Source organism: Chiloscyllium plagiosum, chromosome 26, assembly GCF_004010195.1.
Source record: "Chiloscyllium plagiosum isolate BGI_BamShark_2017 chromosome 26, ASM401019v2, whole genome shotgun sequence".
NCBI lineage: Eukaryota > Metazoa > Chordata > Chondrichthyes > Orectolobiformes > Hemiscylliidae > Chiloscyllium > Chiloscyllium plagiosum.
The window spans coordinates 21,408,620-21,431,656 of record NC_057735.1 but is presented as its reverse complement, the minus strand read 5'-3'; the positions used below and the strand labels follow the sequence as shown (position 1 = coordinate 21,431,656).

The 23,037-nt window shown below is 38.6% G+C and overlaps 1 protein-coding gene across 2 annotated transcripts in view; it reads left to right on the top strand.

Annotated features, from left to right (window-relative positions):
* Window positions 1-23,037, top strand: part of LOC122563186 (SRSF protein kinase 1-like) — an 85,828-nt gene that overhangs the window by 29,734 nt on the left and 33,057 nt on the right. Inside the window, exons 1-2 of one of the 2 annotated variants that reach the window (XM_043716710.1) lie at window positions 6,177-6,272; window positions 14,347-14,465. In XM_043716710.1, the coding sequence (XP_043572645.1) occupies window positions 6,202-6,272; window positions 14,347-14,465 (190 nt within the window). In that variant the 5' untranslated portion in view covers window positions 6,177-6,201. Of the gene's footprint in view, window positions 1-6,176; window positions 6,273-14,346; window positions 14,466-23,037 lie in introns of those variants that run through there. The other variant, XM_043716709.1, reaches the window with a different exon arrangement.

Below are 23,037 nucleotides of genomic sequence, written 5' to 3'. Positions count from 1 at the left end.
TTCTAGTCTCTTTATATCAGAAGGATATTGTGAGACTTGAAAGAGTTCAGAAAAGATTTACAAGGATGTTGCCAGGGTTGGAGGATTTGAGCTGTAGGGAGAGGTTGAAAAGACTGGGGCTTTTTTCCCTGGAGCGTCTGAGGCTGAGAGGTGATCTTATAGAGGTTTATAAAATCATGAGGCATGGATAGGATAAATAGACATGGCCTTTTCCCTGTGGTGGGGGAGTCCAGAACTAGAGGGCATAGGTTTAGGGCGAAAGGGGAATATATAAAAGAGGCCTACGGGTCAACTTTTTCATGCAGAGGATGGTATGTGTATGGAATGAGCTGCCAGAGGAAGTGGTGAAGGCTGGTACAATTGCAACATTTAAAAGGCGTCTGGATGGGTATATGAATACGAAAGGTTTGGAGGGATATGAGCTGGGTGCTGGCAAGTGAGACTAGATTAGTTTTGGATATCTGGTTGTCATGGATTAATTGGACCAAAGAGTCTGTTTGTGTGCTGTATGTGTCTATGAATCTATGACTAATTGACACACACACTCTTGCAAGGTCAGGAGGGGTGTTGGAACTAAGGGAATTCCTTTGTCCTGCGATTTGGTGGCTCTTCCTTTCGAAAAATAAGTTACCACCCACTTTCAGAAACATACAACAAAAATGTTTGTTCAATTCTAAAATATACCCTCATGTTCTTTTTTTTCCCCTTTACCCTGTCCAATGGGCAGATGCTTTGCTGTACATTAGGAAGGCTAGAGATGAGTTTTTCTAACCCTCTTTCACTGTCCTGAACCCATAAACCCAAGGCACGAATGCTGCTAACACAGATAATCTGAAGCTCAGTATGAGCATGAAGGCATCCAATTAAACAGGCAGAAAATACGAAACTGTAACAGAACACTATTCCAATGAGCCACCACACACTGCAGCACAGACGAACTTCAAAAAACAGAGGAGAACCACCTATACGACGTATTCAAGAAGAACGGATACTCAAAAAACATAGTGCGCAGATTCCTCAAGAGCAAACCACGACAAGCAGACAAAACACAGCTAGAAACCCGAACCACCTTACCATATATCAAAGTTGTTTCAGAAATGACAGCCAGACTGCTGAGACCCCTCGGAATCCTAGTTCTCAAACAAAAACTAACAAACTTAAAAGACCCAGTACAACCCATGGACAAAACCAACGTCATCTACAAAATTCCATGCAAGGACTGCCACAAACACTACGTAGGACAAACGGGAAGAAAGTTAGCCACCAGGATGCATGAACACCAGCTAGCCACAAAAAGACATGACCCCCCTCTCCCTCATAGCCCTACACACAGATGAAAAAAACCACCATTTCGACTGGGACAACACATCTATCCTGGGACAGACGAAGCAAAGACATGCCAGAGAATTTCTAGAGGCCTGGCACTCCAACCACAACGCCATAAACAAGCACATAGATCTAGATGCCATCTATCAGCCCCTCAGAAAACAAACAGGAAATTACATCACCACAAACCCCAGGAATCCCATCCAGGAGAAGGATATAAATAGAAAGCAGGAGACAACAGCGCTTCACTTGGAGGTTGCCACTGATGATGTTACCTAACCAGGTAATGAAATGTCTGGATATCAAACCTACAGCTCAGTGAGCAAACCTACACCCTAGAAAATACGATAGTTTTGTTTTAAACAAATAATTGTTCAAGAATAGTGATCAGTCACAGCAAAAAGACATTAAGTTTTTCTTTAGTTAATACCTCATTGGTTGAGGAACTGGTTTTATCATGTTTTTTGGTTTTTGTTTCGGAACTGTATGTTTTTGAATCTACAGATTATTTTCCCTTGTTTTGCATCTCACTATAGTTATTCTCATCATTAAATAAATTGTTGGATATAATGCAGGTGTGCAGGTCTTGTGCTTAGAAATTTTACTGTGAGACACCGGTTCGGTAGCAGAACCATGCTTTGTCTCAAAGAAGTGCTGGTCTTCAATAGTGCTTGTTACCACTTACTTGGAGACATGTATGACCCTCCAGTACTGCATGGTTTTGATTATTTTAATGATGGAGGTAGCTCACTGCCTTACAGATGTGTATATGCACAGGCACCTTCATTCAAAGTAGCTTCCAGTCCAATTTCAGAAGTACAATACACTGCAATGTCCATCTTTCATATTATAGAATGATGACAGCATGGAAAGTGATCATTGAGCCCATGGAGTTGCACACCCTTTCCTTTTACTTATAACCCTACAAGTTTGTATTTTAAATTCTGATAATTATCCAATTATCTTTTGAAAGCCTTTATTGAATTTTCCTCCACCAGCCTTATGGCTACAAATTCTACATCCTAACCGCTCACTATATTTAAAAGGGGAGGTTGCCTTCAGAGGAGGGAGCAGATGCCAGGTTGTGGCAAAATGGGAGTTGGGACTGATCCAACTGCAGCTTCAGGAGGACACCAGATTCAAGAGAAATCTAACTGTGGCATGCAGGAAATTTGACAGTTTATGACGTGAATGATAGTTGGATGCTTCCTTTTCTGGAAGAGACTAGAACTAGAGTACACAGCTTTTAAGAAAAATTGAGTGTCTGATTTAGGATGGAAATGAAGAGATTTTTTTCCTGAGGGATGTCACTGTGGAGTGTTTTTTTTTCCCTAGAAAACATTGGATGCTGAGCCATTGATTATTTTTAAGGCAGAGGGAGATTGACTTGTTAATTGAGAAGTGAAGGTTTTAGGCAGTACACATGATTGTAGGCTTGATGTGTGTCATGGGTCTTGATGAATGGTGTAAGAAATTCAAGAGGCAGAAAGGGACATGTGTAAGCCAAAATCATACGTTTAGAATCCTGCTTAGGGACATTGTAAGCAGCCAGCCGTTTAAAAATGTAAGAAATAGTAACATAGCTATTAGTCTATCTTGTAATTCTTACATGTTCTAATATCATAAGTAAGAGGGCTCTGTTAAGTACTGGTAAGATTTTTTAGTATTCGCAATGGCGTAGTGGTATTATTGCTAGACTGTTAATCCAGAAACTCTGTTAATATGCTGGGGAACCAGGTTCAAATTCTGCCATGGCAGATGGTAGAATTTGAATTTAATGAAGAATCGGGATTTAAGGGTCTCATGATGGCCGTGAAACCATCATCATTTGTCAGAAAAACCCACTTGCCTCACTAAATTCCTTTTAGGGAAGGAAATCTGTCGTCCTTATCTGGTCTGGCCGACATGTGACTCAGACCCAGAACAATGTGGTTGCCTCTTAACTGCCCTCTGGGCAATTGGGGATTGGCAAGATATGCTATACTGGAATGGTCAGAGAAGCCTGCATTCTATGAGTTAGAATTTTAATAAAAGGGGTTTGTTGATAGCAAGATTTAAGTAGTAGTTAAAGTTTTCTGGTATTGGTAAAGTTGATTGGTGTTAGTAATGTTTATTAGCAGTAATAAGGTTTTTAATTAAATAACAAAATGATAATGTGGCTCCAATCTTCAGTGCTTATCTTGTGGCATGTGGGTATTCTAGGATTCTTAAGGACAAAATGGAAACTTTATTAGCTCAAGTTTGAATAGGAGTTGTGGTATGGTGCTGGAGCTGTACAAAAGAGTTAAGTTACAACCCAACTTGCACATCTTTGGTCTGTGGTAGGAATCTGGGTGCTCCGGTTGCCCCCCTCAGTTCAAACATGTGGAAGTTAGGTGGGTTGGCCATACTAAATTGCCCATAGTATCTGGGGGTGTGCAGTCTAGGTGGATTTACCATAGGAAATGCAGGGTTACATGGGTAGGGAGACTGGGTCTAGGTAGGATGCTCTTCGGAGAGTCAGTGAGGACTCTATGGGCCAATGGCTGCTTCCGCACTCTGGAATCTATGACTCTGCGCGCATGATTATTTTGTTTAGGATGTTTGCAGTACTGGAACATTGGCGCCATGGGGAAAGATTGGACAGACTGAGAGGAAATTTGATTGCAATGTATAAAATCGCAAGGAGCTGTATAGAGTAGCTGGGAATGACCTATTTCCCTGTGCAGAGGGATCAGTGATTAGGAGGCATGGATTGAAAGTGGTTGGGTGAAAAATCTTTCCTCCTCCTCTTGTCTGAGGTTTCTACCAGCGGGTGATACATATCTGGAACTTGCAAGCTAAAAGGTTGGTAGAGACAGACTTCCTCAACTTCATTAAAAGGGTGTCTGGCTACGCATCCTGAAGATAAAGTAAGCATTGCTCAGGAAAAATTGGTTTAATTAAGGAAATTCAGCTCGCATTTAAGACCAAATCATGTTAAACTAACACTCAATTTTTTTGTTAAGGTGACAAAGAGATTGATGAGGGTAATGTGATTGATGTGCAAATAGACTTCCAAAAAAAATTTGATTAAGTGTTATCTCACAGGCTGTTCAGCAAAGTTATCAGCGTCCTGTAATTCCAATGGTACAGACTAGCTGCTGGAAAAATGGCTTCGAGATGGAAGCCTTTTTTTTCAGCTGGCACAGAAGCAATGGGCAGAGTGACCTCTGGTGCTGCAAAATTTTCTAAATACGCTATCAGTATCTGAATGGAAGGGATGTGGGTCAAGGGACGCGGAGGATGTGAATTACTCCTTCAGATAGCCAGTGTGAACACTGTAGAATGGCCTCCTACTGATTGTGATTCGCAACACAATTGCTCCTTTTGCCTATTGCATTAAATCAATATCATCTGGTTCTTGATTAGAGTCATAGACACAGCATGGAAACAGACCCATCGGACCAACCCATCCATGCCGACCAGATATCCCAACCAACGGTTTCTCTCCATCTACTCTGGCCAAATCCCTTATTTTATGCTCCTCTGTCATTTCTTCGGATTTCTGTTCTACAAGAGAACCGTCCCACTTACTATATCCACATTACTGAAGGTTCTAATTCATTTTTCCATTTTCAAATATCTGTAATGCCTTCATATTCTTGTTGACAATGTGGTTGCATGAAGTGAGCACAAAACATTTCAGTTGAAGTCAAACTAGTGTTTTATACATATTTATTGCTATGCCTTTGTGCTGTAGACCTCTCTTAACGAAGCCCAGGATAGCAGTGCTTTATTAGTTGTCTTCTTGCCCTGTCACCTTTTAAGTTTTTTGTATGTATACTTCTGTTCCTGTATCCCCTTTGGAATTATCTGTTTTTTTAACCTCTACTCATTCTTCCTATCAAAATGAATCATTTGTACTGACTGCATTAAACTTAACTGCTACTGGTCCACTCATTCCACCATTACGTGTCCAGTTCAAGGTTATCACTAAACTCTTCAGTTTATAATATTTACAAGTTTTGTCATCTGCAAATTTTGAAATTGTACCCTGCATACCCAAGTGAAAGTTCTTAATCTATATTCAGAAAAGGTCAGAGTCCTAGCTTCAGACCTCAGTGGAACCCCTGTGTAACTTCCAGTCTGAAAAACTGTTGTTCATCTGTTATCATTCAGCCAAATTCATGTCCATCTGCAGCTAAACCTTTTATTCACTGAGCTCTAACTTTGCTGGCACTTGTCTATCAGATGTCTTTTGGAAGTCCACGTATGACATGTCAACCACATTATCCTCCTCAACCACTGGTGCCTTGTCCGAAAACTACAGTGTCCGTTAAACATGATTTGGTCTTGTATTTGTGCTGGGTTTACTTAATTAATCCACTTTTATCCATGTAACAGTTAGCTTTATCATGAATTATTACTTCTAAAAGCTTTCCCACCACTGAGATTTACCTGACCAAGATCTGTTGGACTTATCTTTCCATCTGCATTTACTGCAAAGGTGTAATGCATGCATTCTTTCAGTTCTCTGGCTGCATTCTGGGGTTCAGAGATTGTGGCAAGCGTGTCAACAATTTCCACTCTTCACTTCCTCAGAATTCTCAGCATTTTAATTTTCTTGGTGACTTGCCAGCTTTAACTAGCCAACCTATCAATGCTTTATCTATATTATATTGGTTTGTTGCATCTCAGTGACAGGATGTTTTTTCAATCATGTAACGTTTGCATCCGAAATAAATAACAAGGAAATGGTTATTAAAGTTTGAGGGTGTTCACCTGCAATGCAGTATAGTCTTTCTGCAGCTAGGTGGAGGAGTATTTGTTGCTTGTGCTTTTAGAGGACTGTTAGCTCAGAAGCTGATCACTGCCTGCAGTGCACCCGTGCAAAGGCAGCTGAAATTTTTGTCGATGGCTTTACAGAAAATCTGTGAACTGTCTTCTGGGCTGCCACCGTCAATGGGTATCAGAGCTTCATGCAGGTACTGTAAATTGTATGTATTTTAAAATGCCATAAAGCCAAGGGCTTTCCAACCTACAGTTACTTTAAAATGGTATGAAATTGGGCAGGACTTTGATTGCTAGCATTCATTTTTTTTTTCAAATAGTACAAATTGATTTTGTGATTTCCTAGGCAATATGAAGTAAGATGGGAATGCAGGTGCATCTGATCATGTAGCTCTTTTTTAATGGTGGCTTTTTTTAAAAGCAGTCACCAGGTAATTGATATTCAGATCAGGTATACTTTAGTGAAACCAATGTCTTGACAAAATATTTATATTTTATGTAAGTATCAGCCTTGGTGCTCACAAGCAGGTAAGCCAGGCTCTTAAACCTGTGTATACTTGTTGGAAAATGACTGAGCTTGCTTTATTGTGTTTGTTTCTGGAAAGGAAGAATGCAGCCTTGATATGCATGCTTGCTTTTTTTGTCAGTTAATTCTCTTGAAATGTATTAATTTATTCTGGCTCCCTGATTATTGGTATTTTGTTGGTTTTTAAGTATTGCATTTATTTTTAGCTGTGTTGCAGGCTTTTCAATTTGTTCCTGTATGGGTGGATATGCATGGGCGTTTGTGTGGATTGTCAATGTAGAGATGCATGCCGTGTGTCTTGTTTTCTTTTCTGTGCCACAAAAGGGAATACTAATTCTAAGTGGATTATAATGCACATTATTGAGCATTTGTTTAATGTGCTTTGACATTAGTTACATGCAGCATCGGACTAAACATAAAATATTTGTGATGCTGAAAGCGTAAATTGTATTTGAAGTGGCAACAGTGTGGTTAACACAATTAACACCAACATTTTAAAGGTGTTTATTTTGGGGGTTAAGGTGGACCTGTGTTTAATTGAAAATATTGGACTTTGATCATTTGGAGCTCAAGACCATGAGACTGAATAGCTAATTAGACAGTTGAACAGGAATTTAGATGATGGTAAAGATGATAAAGTTTAAAAACCTTGATGAGTGTTATTTTTTGTTTGCAGTTATAACTTCAGTCTAGAAATATTAGTTCTTGATTTGCAATGGTGGTTTTTCTAGGTAATGAAGTAAGTTGCAAAAATTTTAAAAGCTCTTTTGATAGGCTATCTGATTATCAGATAATTTGTAATGGAAGAGGTAACAAATTAATCACTGACATTTTTAGTTTAGTGTTTCCGGACATTTACTTTTTAAATGGATTTTGCATTTTTCTTAGTTGCATTGCAGTTCTATTTAATGTTTGTATTTGTTGTAATTGTTCTTCGTAAAATTAGGTTAAAAGTCTCACTTGATATAGTGGTTATGACCAGATCAGTGACTGTGAAATGATGGCAAATTATTTACTTCAGGGTCAAATATGACCCCAGAATTTCTTCAACAGTAGATTCTTGAACTCCCAAATCTTGCAAAATGGAAAGTTTCTTGGACCACTTATTGACTTGCTCAAGTGGATGTCAAAATGATTTTATTGTCTGGGACTCAAATGTGTCACCTGTGCAACTAAGCAATTTGTATTTCACACTCTTGCATTGGACATGGGATTTGTTCTACATTCACTCATTAATTCAGATCATAACTTGGCTACACCATCCACTGTAAGATGACTTTCTGGATCAACTGTAATCATGAAAGACCCAAATTTTGCTTAGGTCTTCTGTCATGGTGGTAGTGATAGGATTGTGCTAGGTTAGAGAAGGGATATTTTGCCATTTTCCTCTCATGACCCCAGCTGTTGCTATGATGGTAAATGTATTGACAAACAGAAGGTAAGATGGTGTTAGGTTGTTATTTCTTTCTTTCAAAGCAAACAATGATTTAATCGTGCAAATAAATGTTTGGTATAATCTTATAGACATCAGGGAGGTATTGTTGCAAGGAGGTCAAAGCTGCAAATTAAGTATTTGTGTGTATTAATTTTAAAAGAACATACAGGAAGGCAAAGGTGGAGCGGTAGCTTTCTTAGGATGACATGAAATAAATGTAATAGCAAAAAATTATCTTGGATCGGAAAATGTAGAATCCATAAGGGTAAAGGTAAGAAATAACAAATTGATGAAGACATTGAGGGGAGTAGTTCATAGACTCCTAACATTAGCTATGTTGTCAAACAGAATGAATCTGGAGGAAATGAGGGCATGTTAGTTTAAAAAGAAGTATATTGATCATGGATGACTTTAATCTTGTTAATAGGCAAAATCAAATTGGCAGAGGTAGGCAAGGGGATGCATTCATAATGCATTTCGGGCAGTTTTCTGGTACATTACCTTGTGGACCCAACAAAAGATAAGGCTATTTTGGATCTGATAATATGTACTAAGACAATTTTAATAAAAAGACCTGAGTAAACAATCCTGTCGGAAACAGTAATCATAACATGGTAGAATCTGGTATTCAGTTTGACAGAGAAATTTTGATCAAAAACAACTGCTAAACTTAAATAAGGGTAGTCACTAAGGAATGAGGCCAGAATTAGCTGGAGTTTAGCAGAAAAGACAGTTGATGAACAATGGCAACCATTGCACATATAAATAAATATAAAGTGCGGAACAAGGACTTTTGAAAGGAGATAAAGTAACCATGATTAACCATGGGAATTGAAATTAAATTATATTAATATATTAAAATCAAATCAATTTAAAAGAGAAAATTGTACTGCTAGAGGATTTGGAACATTTTCAAAACCAAGGAAAGATGACCAAAAAAGAAATAGTGGGAGAATATAAATTTTGAAGCTAAGCTAGCATGTAATATCAAGATGGACAGTGGGAGTTTTTTGTCGTACATATTAAAAGGGAAAGAGAAGCTATCGTCAACATAGCACAGTTAGAGATTGAGGCTGGGAAGCAGTGTAAAGTCAGAGCAAGTTTAATAAATACATTGCATCAGAGTTCACAGTATAAAACACACAATTTCAAAAATACAAAATGATCAAAGGGCAAAAGGGGGAAAAGAAATTGGCTCAGTGGTTAGCACTGCTGCCTCACAGCACGAGGGACCAGGGTTCAATTCCTGCCTCGGGCAATTACTTGTGTGGAGTTTGCACATTCTCCCCATGTCTGTGGGGGTTTCCTCCCACAATCCAAAGATGTGCAAGTTAGGTGAAATGGCCGTGTTAAATTGCCCATAGTCAGAGGTAAATATAGGGTAGGGGAATGGCTCTGGGTGGGTTACTCTTCGGAGGACCGGTGAGGACTTGTTGGGACCAAGGGCCTGTTTCCATACCTTAGGGAATCTAATCTAATCTTAAAAAAATAAATACAATAACTCACAAGTGAAAAGATACTCTGGGGAAAAAAATGGGGCTAAAGGCTATTGAGTTCCCTGGACCTTAGAGGTTGTACACTAGGGTATTAAAGGTAGTAGTTACAGAAATTGTGGATTTGCTGATAGTAATCGTGAAGCAAATCTTGCTTTCTAGTTGAAAATCTTCCAATGTATCACTCCTTATTAAAAAAGGAAAGGCCACAAATGAAATAACTACATGCTAGATACCCCCCCCGGTCCTAGGGAAAGTTTGGAATTGATTATAAAGAGCATTTAGAAATACATGGTTTAATCAAATCGAATCAGCATGGCCTCATGATGGGGAAAGCATGCTGACAAATTAATTAGATTTTTTTTTCTAAGAAGCTAACAAGCAGGATAGATGTTATTTTTGGATTTTCAAATAGATGTACGTAAAACTCTTAACACTCATGGTGTTGGAGGTGTGAGGAAGGGAGGCTGTCATATATGGACAGAGGATTGGTTAAATTAAAGAAGACAAGATTGGGATAAAGTGGGCTGTAATTGGTGGAGTTCCATGGGGTTCAGGGCTGAGACCACAATTCATTACAATATATATTAATGACTTGGATGAGGTTAGTGGGGAGGCAGTGGCCTATTGGTATTATTGCTAGATTATTAATTCAGAGAACTAGGTAACCTTTGCAGGCATGGATTCAAATCCCACCATGGCAGATGGTTGAATTTGAATTAAATAATCTGGAATTAAAAATCTAATGATGACCATAAAGCTTCAGTCAGAAAAAGTGCTGTTAAGGAAAGCAATCTGCCATCCTTCCCTGGTCTGGCCTGTATGTGACTTGGACCCATGGCAATGTGGTTGACTCTTCACTGCCCTCTGGGCAAATAGGGGTGGGCAAGAAATGCTGGTTCAACTAGTGACGCCCACATCCCATGATGAATATTTTTTTTAAAAAAAGTGACCACGAAGTAAAATAGGTTGGAAGGGAGAGGCAGCAAGGAGTTTGTAGAGGGATATAGCTATAAGTGGGCAAACTCATAGTTGGTTGGAATATAATGTGAAAAAAAAATGAGGTTCAGCACTTCAGTAAGAAGAATACAGGAATTGAATTTTTTTTAAATAGTGAAAGCCTGCAGAAAAGTGTAGTGCAGAGATTTGGGATGCACAAGTCATTAAAAGCTAGCAAACAAGTTCAGGTGATCGAGAAGACAAATTTTCAAAGGGAATGGACTATTAAAATACAAGTCTTATGAAAAGTTTACAAGAGGCTGTTAGGTCACATTGAGAATAGCGAACTGTTTTGGTTCGCTAATCTAAAGAAAACTTTGGCATTGAAGGAAGTCTAGAGATGGTTCTCTAGGTTGATTATGGTTATAAAGGGATTTTCTTACGAGGGAGGTTAAGTAGATTTGGGCCCATATTCAGGATTCTTGGGGGACTTGACAGGGTAAATGTGAAGAGGTTGTTTTTCCTTTTATGGGAGAGCCTAGGACCAGAGGGTATAATCTGAGTTAGGGTTCACCCAATTCGGAGGAAGTTCTTCTGAGGGTAGCAGAGGTTGGGTCATTAAATATTTGTCAGTCCTGAATATATTTAATCAGGTAAGATAATCAATGAGGTGGGAGGAAAAGCCAGGACGACACAGAATTCGGGTCAGCCATGATCTCCATTCGGCTGGGCTGAATGGTCTGCTTCTGCTGCTATGTCTTATGGTCGTGATTCATTTTCCACAGTTTTGAATAGCCTATTGGCACTATAATGTAATTTGAATCCAGCAATATGTTCTAGCTCGAGTAGCTATCTTCAGGAAATGAAAAAGCATACTCGAAGCATTTGAGAGGTTTAGTAGAATGCGCACCTGTAACACTGTTAATATTTTTACAAATCTGGCAGCTCTTCAGGTTTTTCCCTACCTGGTTAGGGTGGGATGCGTGTGAGGGGGTGGTGAGGATAAAAGAAACCTTGAGGAGACATTAGTCAGTCATATCACAAACACAACTCTCATAAGGTCAATAAGGTAAATTTATCCCCATCTCTAAATGTTGACAGATCCTTTTTTTAAAAAAAAAAGTCCCGTATTCTGAATGCTAAAATCTGATCAGTTTTTCCATGGGCTATGCCCTATCTAGGTATTAATTTTGAGAGGTACTGTCTACAGGCAACAGCGATGAACACTCTTACTACTTAGCTTCAGTGAGCTGAATGGCCTGCTCCTCCTGTGTTCCTAAATGCAGTGATAATTCTGTTTTTACAATATCCAGGTTTGTTGAATGCTGCAGAATTAAAAACTTGAACATCTGAGGGAAAAGAAACTAAGAACACATACTTCAACTGGTTTAGAAAGCAGTTGCCAAGCCTGATTTCCAGTACTTTTTGTGCATACGTCAAAGACAGTCAACTTTCACGAAGATGTAGTGTGCTTTGGATGGCAATGTAACTAGTTTGGTTGATCCTCATGATTTCTGTCTCTATTCCAAACAAAAGTTACCTCATACGTCTTGCTTGAAGGAGTTGGATCATATACCATTTCAACTAAAAATAACTTTTCAGCAGCAGGTCTTGATGAGATGCAATAATGTCAAATAGCTTGTTTTCCCCCTCAGTGGTTTTACATTATGTCCTTTTGGAAATAAAAATGATGCAAAGCCAGTAATACAGAGCTGTTGTGGTGCAGTGGTTATTTCCCTTGGTGTGAGCCAAATGTTCGGGTTTCGGGTCCCACCTGCTCCATAGGTCTGTCATTATGTGTCTGAATGGGTGGATGAAAAATGTATCAAAGCTAGTATGGCATTCATAACCAAATGCATTGCCTTTTTATAATGACAAACACAACTTGAAGCATTAAGTGACAATTAAAGCTTGAGTTAAAATCTAAATTCAGATTACTAGTGTTTTTTTAAATATTTTAAACATACAATTGCTTGGAAAATTTCATTATTTAAATTGCTGCTGCAAACATTACTAACTCATGATATGATACTTTATGGTCTGAATATTTTTATTCTATCTTGTGCAATCTATACAGAGCACGAAGAACAATCTGTAGAAGAAGATAATTTGTGAAATTTTGTAACCTTTTGTTCTCTTTTAACTATTGTGGATTGCTTCTGGTTTACCTAAATGTGGGCCATGCCTGCAAGTCATTAATTTTGCAGTCCTTGTGCATTTCTCTAATGGATGGCTCTGCAGTAGCTGTAACATTCTTGCAAAATGGTGCTTTTTACCTCGACTGAAATGACATTTCAATGGAAGGCATTTTCTTAGTAATTTCATGCAGTTTTGCCTTTTCTTTCTCTCATTCCTTTTGATGACACAAGGATTGAACATTTTCTTGTGAATTAAATTGTGGATCTGGTTCTACTTTGCGAAACTGCTTTGAATACAATTTGAGACATTTCACCTCTAATATTGTTTGACTTCTCGTATTTTTTTTTTCCCTGTCAGTTTTCTTCTTTATTTGCTAATTCATCTATAAATAAATTAATTGGCCTACCTTGCAGAAGATGTGTATATACATCAATTTTGCTACGCTGGATGATGTAAATATACTCTGAAATAAGAACTCAAATAGAAGCAGATGTTTGCCAACAACCCCCTTGAGCCTGTTGTGCCATTCATAAAGATCATAAACTGATCTGACCCTGATCTCAACTCTGTTTTCCTGTCTGTGGCCATAACTTTTTTGATTCCATCTCTGCCTGAAGCATTTTCAAAATTTCAGTCTCCGCAACCCTTGGAGAATTCCAAAGATTCACAATATTGAGAAGAAATTCTCCTTCATATCCATCTTAAGTATGAGGTGCCACATGCATAAGCTTTACCTCTAGTTCCTGATTCCCTTGAAAAGAAACATCTGACAGCATCTATCCTATTAAGGCCCCTTAGAAATTTGTTTGAGCAAGATTAACACTCATTCTTTTAAACCTCTACCGGTATAATTCCCAGCTTTTTAACTTTTGATCTAAGATAATCCCTTCATCCCAGGTATCAAATCAGAAAACTTTGTATGCATTGTCTGAGTGCAAATCCCTGGATAAGGAAACACAGACTTTCTCGTGATCTGGCCATGGTTTTGCCAACTCTGCACAGTTGTTGCAAGACTCCTTTCTCTTTCTGCATTTTTTTTCCCCTTAAAATGAAAGGCAACATTTTATTTGCTGTACTTGCATTTCAGGTTTTGTGTTTCATGTAAGAAGGTGCTCAGAATCCTCTATCACAGCTCTCTGCAGTATGTCTCTATTAAGTAACACTCTACTTTTCAATCTTCACACAAAAGCAGATAAACTCACATTTTTCTACATGATATGCCATCTGTCAATTTTGTTTTGCCCAGTCAGTTGACTGCAGGGGGTATAGGCCAATTCTACACTCTCTCCTTTTGTAAGAATTACATTTCATCCCAGGAATCAATCTCGAGAACATTTGTGCACCACCTCTCATATCATGTACACTCAGGTAAGTTGAATAAAACTGTATGCTAAACATTAGGCTTGATCTCACCAAGCTTTCCTGTTGCATTGCAGTGCCCTGCAGTAAAGATTAACTTAACATTTGCCTGCCTATTTACTGGCTGTACCTGCATGTAGGCTTTATGTAATTTCTAAGCGTCTTCAAATGCATATAACTGCCATCATGTTCCAGATGCTCCCTTTTTAAAATGGTGGTGCTATTCAAGGAAGAAATTATTTTAGGGGAAGCAAATGCAAAGTTAGAAATATAATATTTGGACAGTGAAGGGCACTTTGGTAATTTAAAACAGTTTTAGCTGTGGAAATAGTTTTTCACGAGTAATTTGAAAATAAACTCTTGGCTAATATTTTCAGACCTGAACCTCAACGAAGAGCCCATCCTGCTACAACAGAATCTGAGGTGCAAGAGCCAGAGGATGAAATTTTGGGATCTGATGATGAAGAACAAGAAGACCCAAGTGACTATTGTAAAGGTGAGTTTGTTTCAATCCGAATTGTTCTTTTTTATATTTTCTGTTTTTGATATGAGCACGTCACTGACAAAGCTAGCATTTGTTGCCTTTGAACTGAGTAGCTCGCCGAATCGTTTCAGAGGCAGCTAAGAGTGAACCACAATGTGGGTTTGTAGGGAAAGTGATGACCCACAGATTGGTGGAAATTAACTTCAAAAATCTGAAATTAAAAGTCAAATAATGCACATTAAATTATTGTTGATTGTAAAAGCTCATCTGTTTCTTGAATGTACTTGCCTGTCCGGCCTACATGTGACTCCAGATCCATAGCCATGTAGTTCATTCTTTACTCTTGGCAATTAGAAATGGGCAATAATTGCTGGCCTACCTAGTGACTCCTACATTCTATGTATGAATTTTTAAAAATATCTAAAGAGCATTATTCAACCAGAAGAGTTTTGACAGTCAGTTGGTATATAATTCTGTCAGATTATAAGGTCTATTAGTATCACCAGTGGGCTGGTGAAAGCAGCCCCTCAAGTCATGGTGACAAAATCTTTAATTTATCTCTGCTCTTTATCTATCATGTGTTTCCATCTTGAATGTTAGATCATTGGCTTCTATTATATGTGCGAAAAGGTTCTTCTTGGTGTCATTTCCCAGTTTTTGCTTACAATAAGCTTTGTTTTAACTGTCACCTCATGAAATGGCATTCTTGGTAGATTGGCAAAGGTTGTATACCTCCAATACTGCAAAGTTGACTTTATTCTAATTGTTCTAATTATTAAAGTTCTTTTTAATATATTTAACTCAATGGGAATATATTTGTTCAATCAAATGGCCACATGAAATATCAACAATTTATTCGATTTTGAGTAAATTTCTCCTCAAGTACTGCGATCTACTACGATGTCCCAGTAGTCATTAGAAGGTGTGATTGAGAAGGCTCTCTGCTGCTATGTCTTATTTAAGGCAAAGTTCTATACTAATTAAGTGATTTATACTGTAAATAAAGTATAACAGTATCTATGCACTTGCAATGTATTTCTATTACTTAGTGTATGTTTTTTCCATTGATTATGTGGACCTCTTGATTATTTTGAATATTTGATCAATTGACCCACTCTGGTTCCATAGATGCCAGATAATAAAATGTTTACCGTATCCCTCTTTGCTTGAAGGAGTCCTTCATCTCCGAATAGTATACCTAATTAAGCACTTCCATTCCATGTGATGTTTTGTGAATCTCTAAAGTGTCCCATAAATATTTCCATTCAAAAGGAATGGCTGGGTTTTTTCAATAAATAAACAATTATTTATTATCTCTGATCTAGAATTCTGAGTGAAGCAATTAGGAGAATAAGAAAAGTGTACCAGAGAATTGGAGGGTTTCCGTTATAATCTTATTCAAAAGAGTGGAGCTTCTGGCTTAATTGCAGATTATTCAGCTTGGCATTAACTAAAGTGACAGAGACATCATTTATTAATGAATGCTTTGGAGTAATCAAAATTAACCACTCTATTGGTGAACCCATATGCATTTAACACATATGGTATGGACACTGGTATTGGTAGCGCAATATCTGAGTTTGCAAACGACCTCTTGAGTACCTTTAGGATGATGATGGATAGTTTGTTTACATGTGGAAAATGTTATAAAATATTTAATTTAAAGAAACGGAGGTGATGTATAAAAATTAAAAACAACAAAACAAAAGCGGAGAGGAAGAACTGGGAAATATAATGATTAGGATGCACAAATCTTTAAAAATAAGATTCCATCAAAACTTGGATAATTTATGGTACAAATGGTGGTCAGTATGTCTTTCACAGCAAGAAATGCTATCCCTGAAAGTTAGAGCATGTCATTGCATGTTATATGTGTTGCAATTGTTTTGAGGATTTCTGCATTTACTGTCTTTTCAGACACTCATCAATATTCCTCAAATCTGTCTGCTAATTACTTGAAATCTATGTTCCTGTTTATTGACTATGGGTCCGTTGCATCCACTCTCATAGCTGATGTGTACTTTTACTTTAATGGTATCCTCATTGCATCGATGTGCAGAGTTCTTCATCACTGTAAATGAACCACCTATGGTCAATTCAGGTGCTGGAGATCCAACTGTTAAGTGACTCATAATGTTGCAGCATAATGTAGTAATAGAACTGCTTTGTGCTCGACTGTATCAGCTTTTCAAATAAATGGCTGTTGCAATTAAGCTACCTGAAGAAATTAATTTTGTCCCATTCTGCTGGACTGTTTGATCATAGGTCAAATAACCAATCCACACAATCAAGTCTGTTATCTTGTTTGCTAGTGCCAGTGAGGAGGGTTTAACCTAGTATGGCAGAGTGTAGGAATAGGAGCAGTAGGTCAGCGTGTCAGGAGAAGGTACAGGTTAATAGGATGAACAAACAGGGCCAACTGAATGAACAAAACGGGGCAGAAGTGTACTGAGCAAGACAGGAGGGAGAAATAATGAAAAGGTGCTAAAGGACAGGATAGAGTGCACAGCCAAAATTAGAGTTTTTAATACAGATGCAGAGAGTGTAAGGAACAAATTTAAATGGGCTTAAGGTATTCCATTTCATTCAAGTTGGAAACTATGATGTCATAGCTATTACAGAGTCATGGCTGCAGGATGGACAGGACTGGGAACTAAACATATAAGATTATAAAATAGAGGGATAGAGAAAATGGCAGAAGGGATGGAAAGCATTGCTGATCAGAAATATAATCATCTCTATGGTGAGGGAGAATGTAATAAGGGGAAAGCACCAGTGGAGAAGTTTGGGTGGAACTGAGGAATCATTAAGGAACTAAAACCACAATAGGTGGCACGTAGAGACCACTGGTAGCAGCTGAGAAATGCTGGGTTATATGCTGAATTTTGAGAAGATTTGTAGCTGGGGTTGAGGTTCTGGATATAGATTTGCTCACTGAGCTAGAAGGTTCGTTTTCGGACGTTTTGTCTCCATACTAGGTAATAACATCAGTGAGCATCTGGTGAAGCGCTGGCGTTATGCCCCGCTCTCTATTTATGTGAAAGTGGGACAAAGCACCAGCAATTCCATTGGAGGCTCACTGGTGATATTACCTGATATGGTATCGAAATGTCTGAAAACAAACCTTCCCGCTTCAGTGAGTAAACTGAGATCCATAAATGCTGAATTTAGGCACCTGTGTAGCAAAAGCAGAGTAGTATTATGGGGAGATTTTAATCCGAACATGGACTCGCAGAGACAGACAAGCACCTGTCCAGAAAGGCTAAAAATGTCTAAAGTCTGTCTGGGAAAGTTACCTGTGGCAGTGGGCCTTAGATGTGAGAAGAGGACAAGAAATATTGGATTTAATAATGAGCAATGAGCCTGATTTAATTAGTGACCTAGTTGCTAGTGAGCATTTGTCAAACAGCGATACTAACATTGATAAACTAAGATTGGATACTAGAGTTTTAAGTAAGACAGTCTTTAATGGGATGAGGCAGAGACTGTCCACAGCATCTGGGAGGCTCTACGACTAGGTAAACAACTGAGGAGCAGTAGAGGGTGTTGAAAAGGAACAATTGATGCTACTCCGAAGTAGTTTGAACCTAATGAGGAAGAGAAAGGTCACCTTCCAAAAAATGCAGCCATGGACATCTAAAAGAAGTTAGCATAAAATTAAAAGAAAGGGCTTATAAAAATGCATTGATCCCACCAAATGAGACAAATACAAAGAGCGACAAAGGACCATAAGCGACTTAAGAATGGCTTAAAAAAAAGATTATGAAAGGAAACTTTCAAGAGAGATAAAAGACCACAAGAAGAGATTTTAGTTATGTAAAGAGAAAGCAGCTGCTTCCGAATACTATTCACTCTGAGAGTGGAAATATTGTCAGTGAAAATGGCGGACTTGACGAACTGTTTACATTGCTTGAGTATTTCCACCAGAAAAGGAGGATAGCTTGCCGAAAGTCCAAAATAACTTAACAATAGACGATCAGGGATAGGGCGCAGAAAATAGTTAAGAAGGCTAATAGAATGCTGGCCTTTTAAAGGTGTGGAGCATAGGGATGCAGATGTTGTACTACGATTACACAAAACCCCAGTTAGCCCGCACTTGAATTCTGAGAGCAGATCTGGCCACCTGTTAGGAAGGATATTGGACCTGGAGAGAGTTCAACACAGGTTTGCAAGGTTGATAACTGGACTTCAGGGGTTAAGTTATGAGACAAATTAGGCCTTTCGTCTCTAGAATGTTAAAGGATAAGGGGTGATCTAATTGAGGCCTTTGGGATATCAACAGGGAAAGGCAGGATAAATAACAATTAAACTATTGCCATTGGTTGAAGATTCTAGAACTGGGGCACATTCTAGGAATTAGGGCCAACCAACTCAAAAGTGATATTAAATGGACTTCTACACTGAGAGTGATGGAGGTTTGGAACTCTTCTTCAAGTGACAGTTGATACTAATTCATGTGTTAAACCTAAATCTGAGGTAGACAAATTTTTATTAAGGAAGTTATCAAGGGATATGGATCCAATGCAGGCATATAGAGGTCGACCACAGATCAGCCATGATCTTATTGAATGAGCAAGCTCAAAGCGCTGAATGGCCTACCCTTTTCCGAGAAACAAATGATTGATTCTCGGAAAAGGGTTGAATGTTGAAAGCACAGAAATTTGATTCTTGGGGAATAACTTCAGAGGTATCCAGACGACTTCTAATTGACAACTTCCAGTACATATTGCATAAGTTTGTTTTTGCAGTTCTTTTTTCAATTTTAAGTAAAACTTGCTTTTAGATTTCAAGAAAATGCACCTTCCCACTTGTCACTTGTTTCTCATCTCATGACTTTAAAATTGACCATTTTACAATGTTAGGTTACTTTGGAAGAAAATACTTCATTAGCCAAATCATATACTCTATTCAAGTAGGCGTTTTGACTTTGCTCTGATCCTCAGTGATATTCTAACTTAGTCCATATATTTGACTGAAGATTTGCATGTAAGTTAAACCTACTTAGGCTTAATACACAGATTCACTGGACCATTTGTATTGTAGGAAATTCAACATTTTGTTCTTTCCTGTACCAGAACGCTGCTGTGTAGGAGATAAAATCCAAGCTATTTGAAATTTGATTTCATATTTAGATTGTTAGGAAGTTTCCTGTTGGTGTCCTGTTTGACTGTAAGCTTTTTGTAAATTATTCAGTTAATCCATGACTTTTTTCAAATTAATTTGGGTCTTTACAAATAATATCAGTCCCTTGACTACTAAATGGCCAAAGCTGCAACCTGAATGTTCAAGGATATATGTCATTTGCAAAGGATAGGAAGTTAGGAAAAGACAGAATAGTAACAATTAATTGTGAAATTGGTATGAGACAGGAGATCTTCATTTTGGAAGTCGTGGTGCAGAATTGGTTTGAGTAGAGATGGGAAATAGCAAAAGCAAAAAAAAAATCATTGATTTGTAAGTCTCATAACAGTAACCTCATATGCAAGGGTTTACAGGAAGAAATTATTCTGACATGAGAAAAATATGGTGATAATCATGGGTGATTTTAATCTACATGGAGATTGGAGAAATCAGAATAGTAAAGATAACCTGGGTGAAGAGTTCATGTTTTTAAGACCGTTTCGAGGGAAGGCATGTTCCAGAGCCAAGTAAAAATCAGGCTATACCAAATCTGGTAATGTGCAATGAGATAGAGAGCGATATGAATCCTATGAAGGTGTCCTTGAGTAGCAGCAACCTTAATTTAATAGAATTTCATCATGTTCAGTTTCAGAGAGGTAGAATCGAGGATTCGAAGCTTAAACAAGGGGATTTATGAGGATGTAAACTGGGAAATTAGATCATGGGTGACATCAGTAGAGATGCAGTGGCAAATATTTGAGGAGGTATTTCAGAATACTCAAAAGATGCATTCCAATGAGAGAAATTCCAAAGGAAGGATGCACCACTGGCTAACTAAGTAAGTTACAGATGCTATCAAATTGAAAATGCTTACAATTCTGAAGTTAAGTGACAGGTCAGAAAATTGTACAGAACATGAGAATCATTAAATAATGGCAAAAAGAATAAGGGGAAAAATTAGAATTTGAGAGAATGCTGGCTAGAACTTCAGAAAGAGTATCTTCCAGTATTTGGGTCAAATCAATATAGGTCATCAAGTGAGAGTAGCAGAAATTTAAATTGGAAATCAAGAAAATTGCATCCTTACTATCATGATACAGATAACATCCCAAAAATAATTGAGATGAACAAGAAGGATTAAATTAAAACAACAACATTCATCATAGTCATGCAGCACAGGAACAGACCTGTCTGCGCCAACCAGACATCCCAATCTGATCTAGACCCATTTGCCAGTATTTGGCCCACATTGCTCTAAACCCTTCTTACTTGTATACCTATCCAGATGCCTTGTAATTGTACCCACCTCCACCACTTCCTCTGGCAGCTTGTTCCATGCATGCACACCTTCTGCATGACATAGTTACCCATCAGGTCCTTTTTTTTTTAATCTTTCCCCTCTCACCTTAAAACTACACCCTTTAATTTTGGACTCCCCAAAGATAGTGGCAATTCACGTTATCCATGCCCCTCGTGATTTCATAAATATCTGTAAGGTCACCACTGAGCCTCTGACACTCGAGGAGAAAAAAAGCCACAGCCCATTCAGCCTCTCCCTGCAACATAAGCCCTCCAGTCACTCAACATCCTTGTAAATCTTTTCTGCACCCTCTCAAGTTTAACAACATCTTTACTATGGAAGGGTGACCCAAAATGTCTGCAGTATTCTTAAAACTGGCCTCACCAGTATCCTGTACAGTCGCAACATGACATCCCAACTCCTCTACTCCATGCACTGACTAATGAAGGCAAGCATGCCAAACGCCACTTCCATCATCCTGTCTACTTGTGACTCCACTTTTCAGAACTATGCATCTGCACCCCTTGGGCTCTTTATTCGATGCCACTTTCCAGGCCCCTACCATTAACTGTACAATACCTGCCCTGGTTTGCCTTACTAAAGTGCAACACCTCACATTTATCTAAATTAAACATCATCCACCACTCTTTGGCCCATTAGCCCATCCGGTCAAGGTCCCATTGTACTCTGTGATAATCTTCTTCACAGTCCGCCCCACTACCTATTTTGGTGTCATCTGCAAACATGTGAACCATATACATCCTATATTCATATCCAAATCATTTATATAAAATATGAAAACCGGTGGACTCGGCACTGATCTGTGTGGCATTCTGCTGATCTCAGGCCTCTAGTCTGAAAAGCAGCCCATTACCACCACCCTTTGTCTTCTCCTTTCAAGCAAATCTCACATCCAGTTGGCTAGGTCCCATGTGATCTAACTTGATTAATCATCCTACCAAGCGGAACTTTGAGTGCTTTGTAGCCAGCATCTACTGCTCTGCCTTCATTAATCTTTGTCATCTCTTCAAAAAATTCAATCACGTTAGTAAGACTCCATTTTATCATCATGGAAAGGATACTGAGGGAAGTATTTGACAGTAAAAGCTGACAGTTCCCAGACCTTGATCTACTTCATCCTGAGCTAATGAAGCATTGATTTTATTTTCCTGAAATTCTCTTGATTCGAAGAAGATAACATTTGATTAAAATATAATGAATGTGAGTCCTTTGTTCCCGGAAGTCTGGTGACAAAAACCGGAAACTCCAGGCCAGTTAACTTAACATTTGTAAGAGAGGAAGTGTGATGGATTGATTCTTGACCAACGAGAGTTGAATGTTGGGAATAAGTAGGAATGTGGAGTTGGCACTATATCAAGTTAGCCATGGTGCTATTGTATAACAAAGCAGGCTCGAAGGACCAAATGGCCGCCTTATCTTAATTGCTATGCCAATAAAAATGTCTGGATACTCCAGGGCAATGCATACTATGCCATGGCCCAATAACTGGGTTTCAGGCTGGCTTTAACAGGCTGGCTGTGTTCTGGTTTGGGGCAGGCTTGTGTCCCTTCTGATACTTGGTGGATCAATGCAGTAATTACAAATCCTAATGTTTGTGATAAAATCAATTTTCAGCTGTTTAACTGTGCAAACTTATCACTCTTAAATGTATGGGCATACTTTTCCAAACTAGCCAACAAAATATCTTGTTTCATTTTGCGATCAGTGATATTCAAAGAAACTTTGGGGGAAAAAAAATCTCTAAACCAGGACTATTCATGTTAGGATTACTGCTGTGTCAGAATAATAAATAATAGACACCCAATTATTTCAGAGCTGAAAATGTGTTGCTGGAAAAGCGCAGCAGGTCAGGCAGCATCCAGGGAACAGGAGAATCGACGTTTCGGGCATAAGCCTTTCTTCAGGAATGAGGACAGTTTGTCCAGCAGGCTAAGATAAAAGGTAGGGAGCAGGGACTTGGGGGAGGGGCGTCGGAAATGTGATAGGTGGAAAGAGGCCAAGGTGAGGGTGATAGGTCAGACTGGGGTGGGGGCGGAGAGGTCGGGAAGAAGATTGCAGGTTAGGAAGGCGGTGCTGAATTTGATGGATTAGACGGAGACAAGGTGGGGGGAGGGGAAATGAGGAAACTGGTGAAACCCGAGT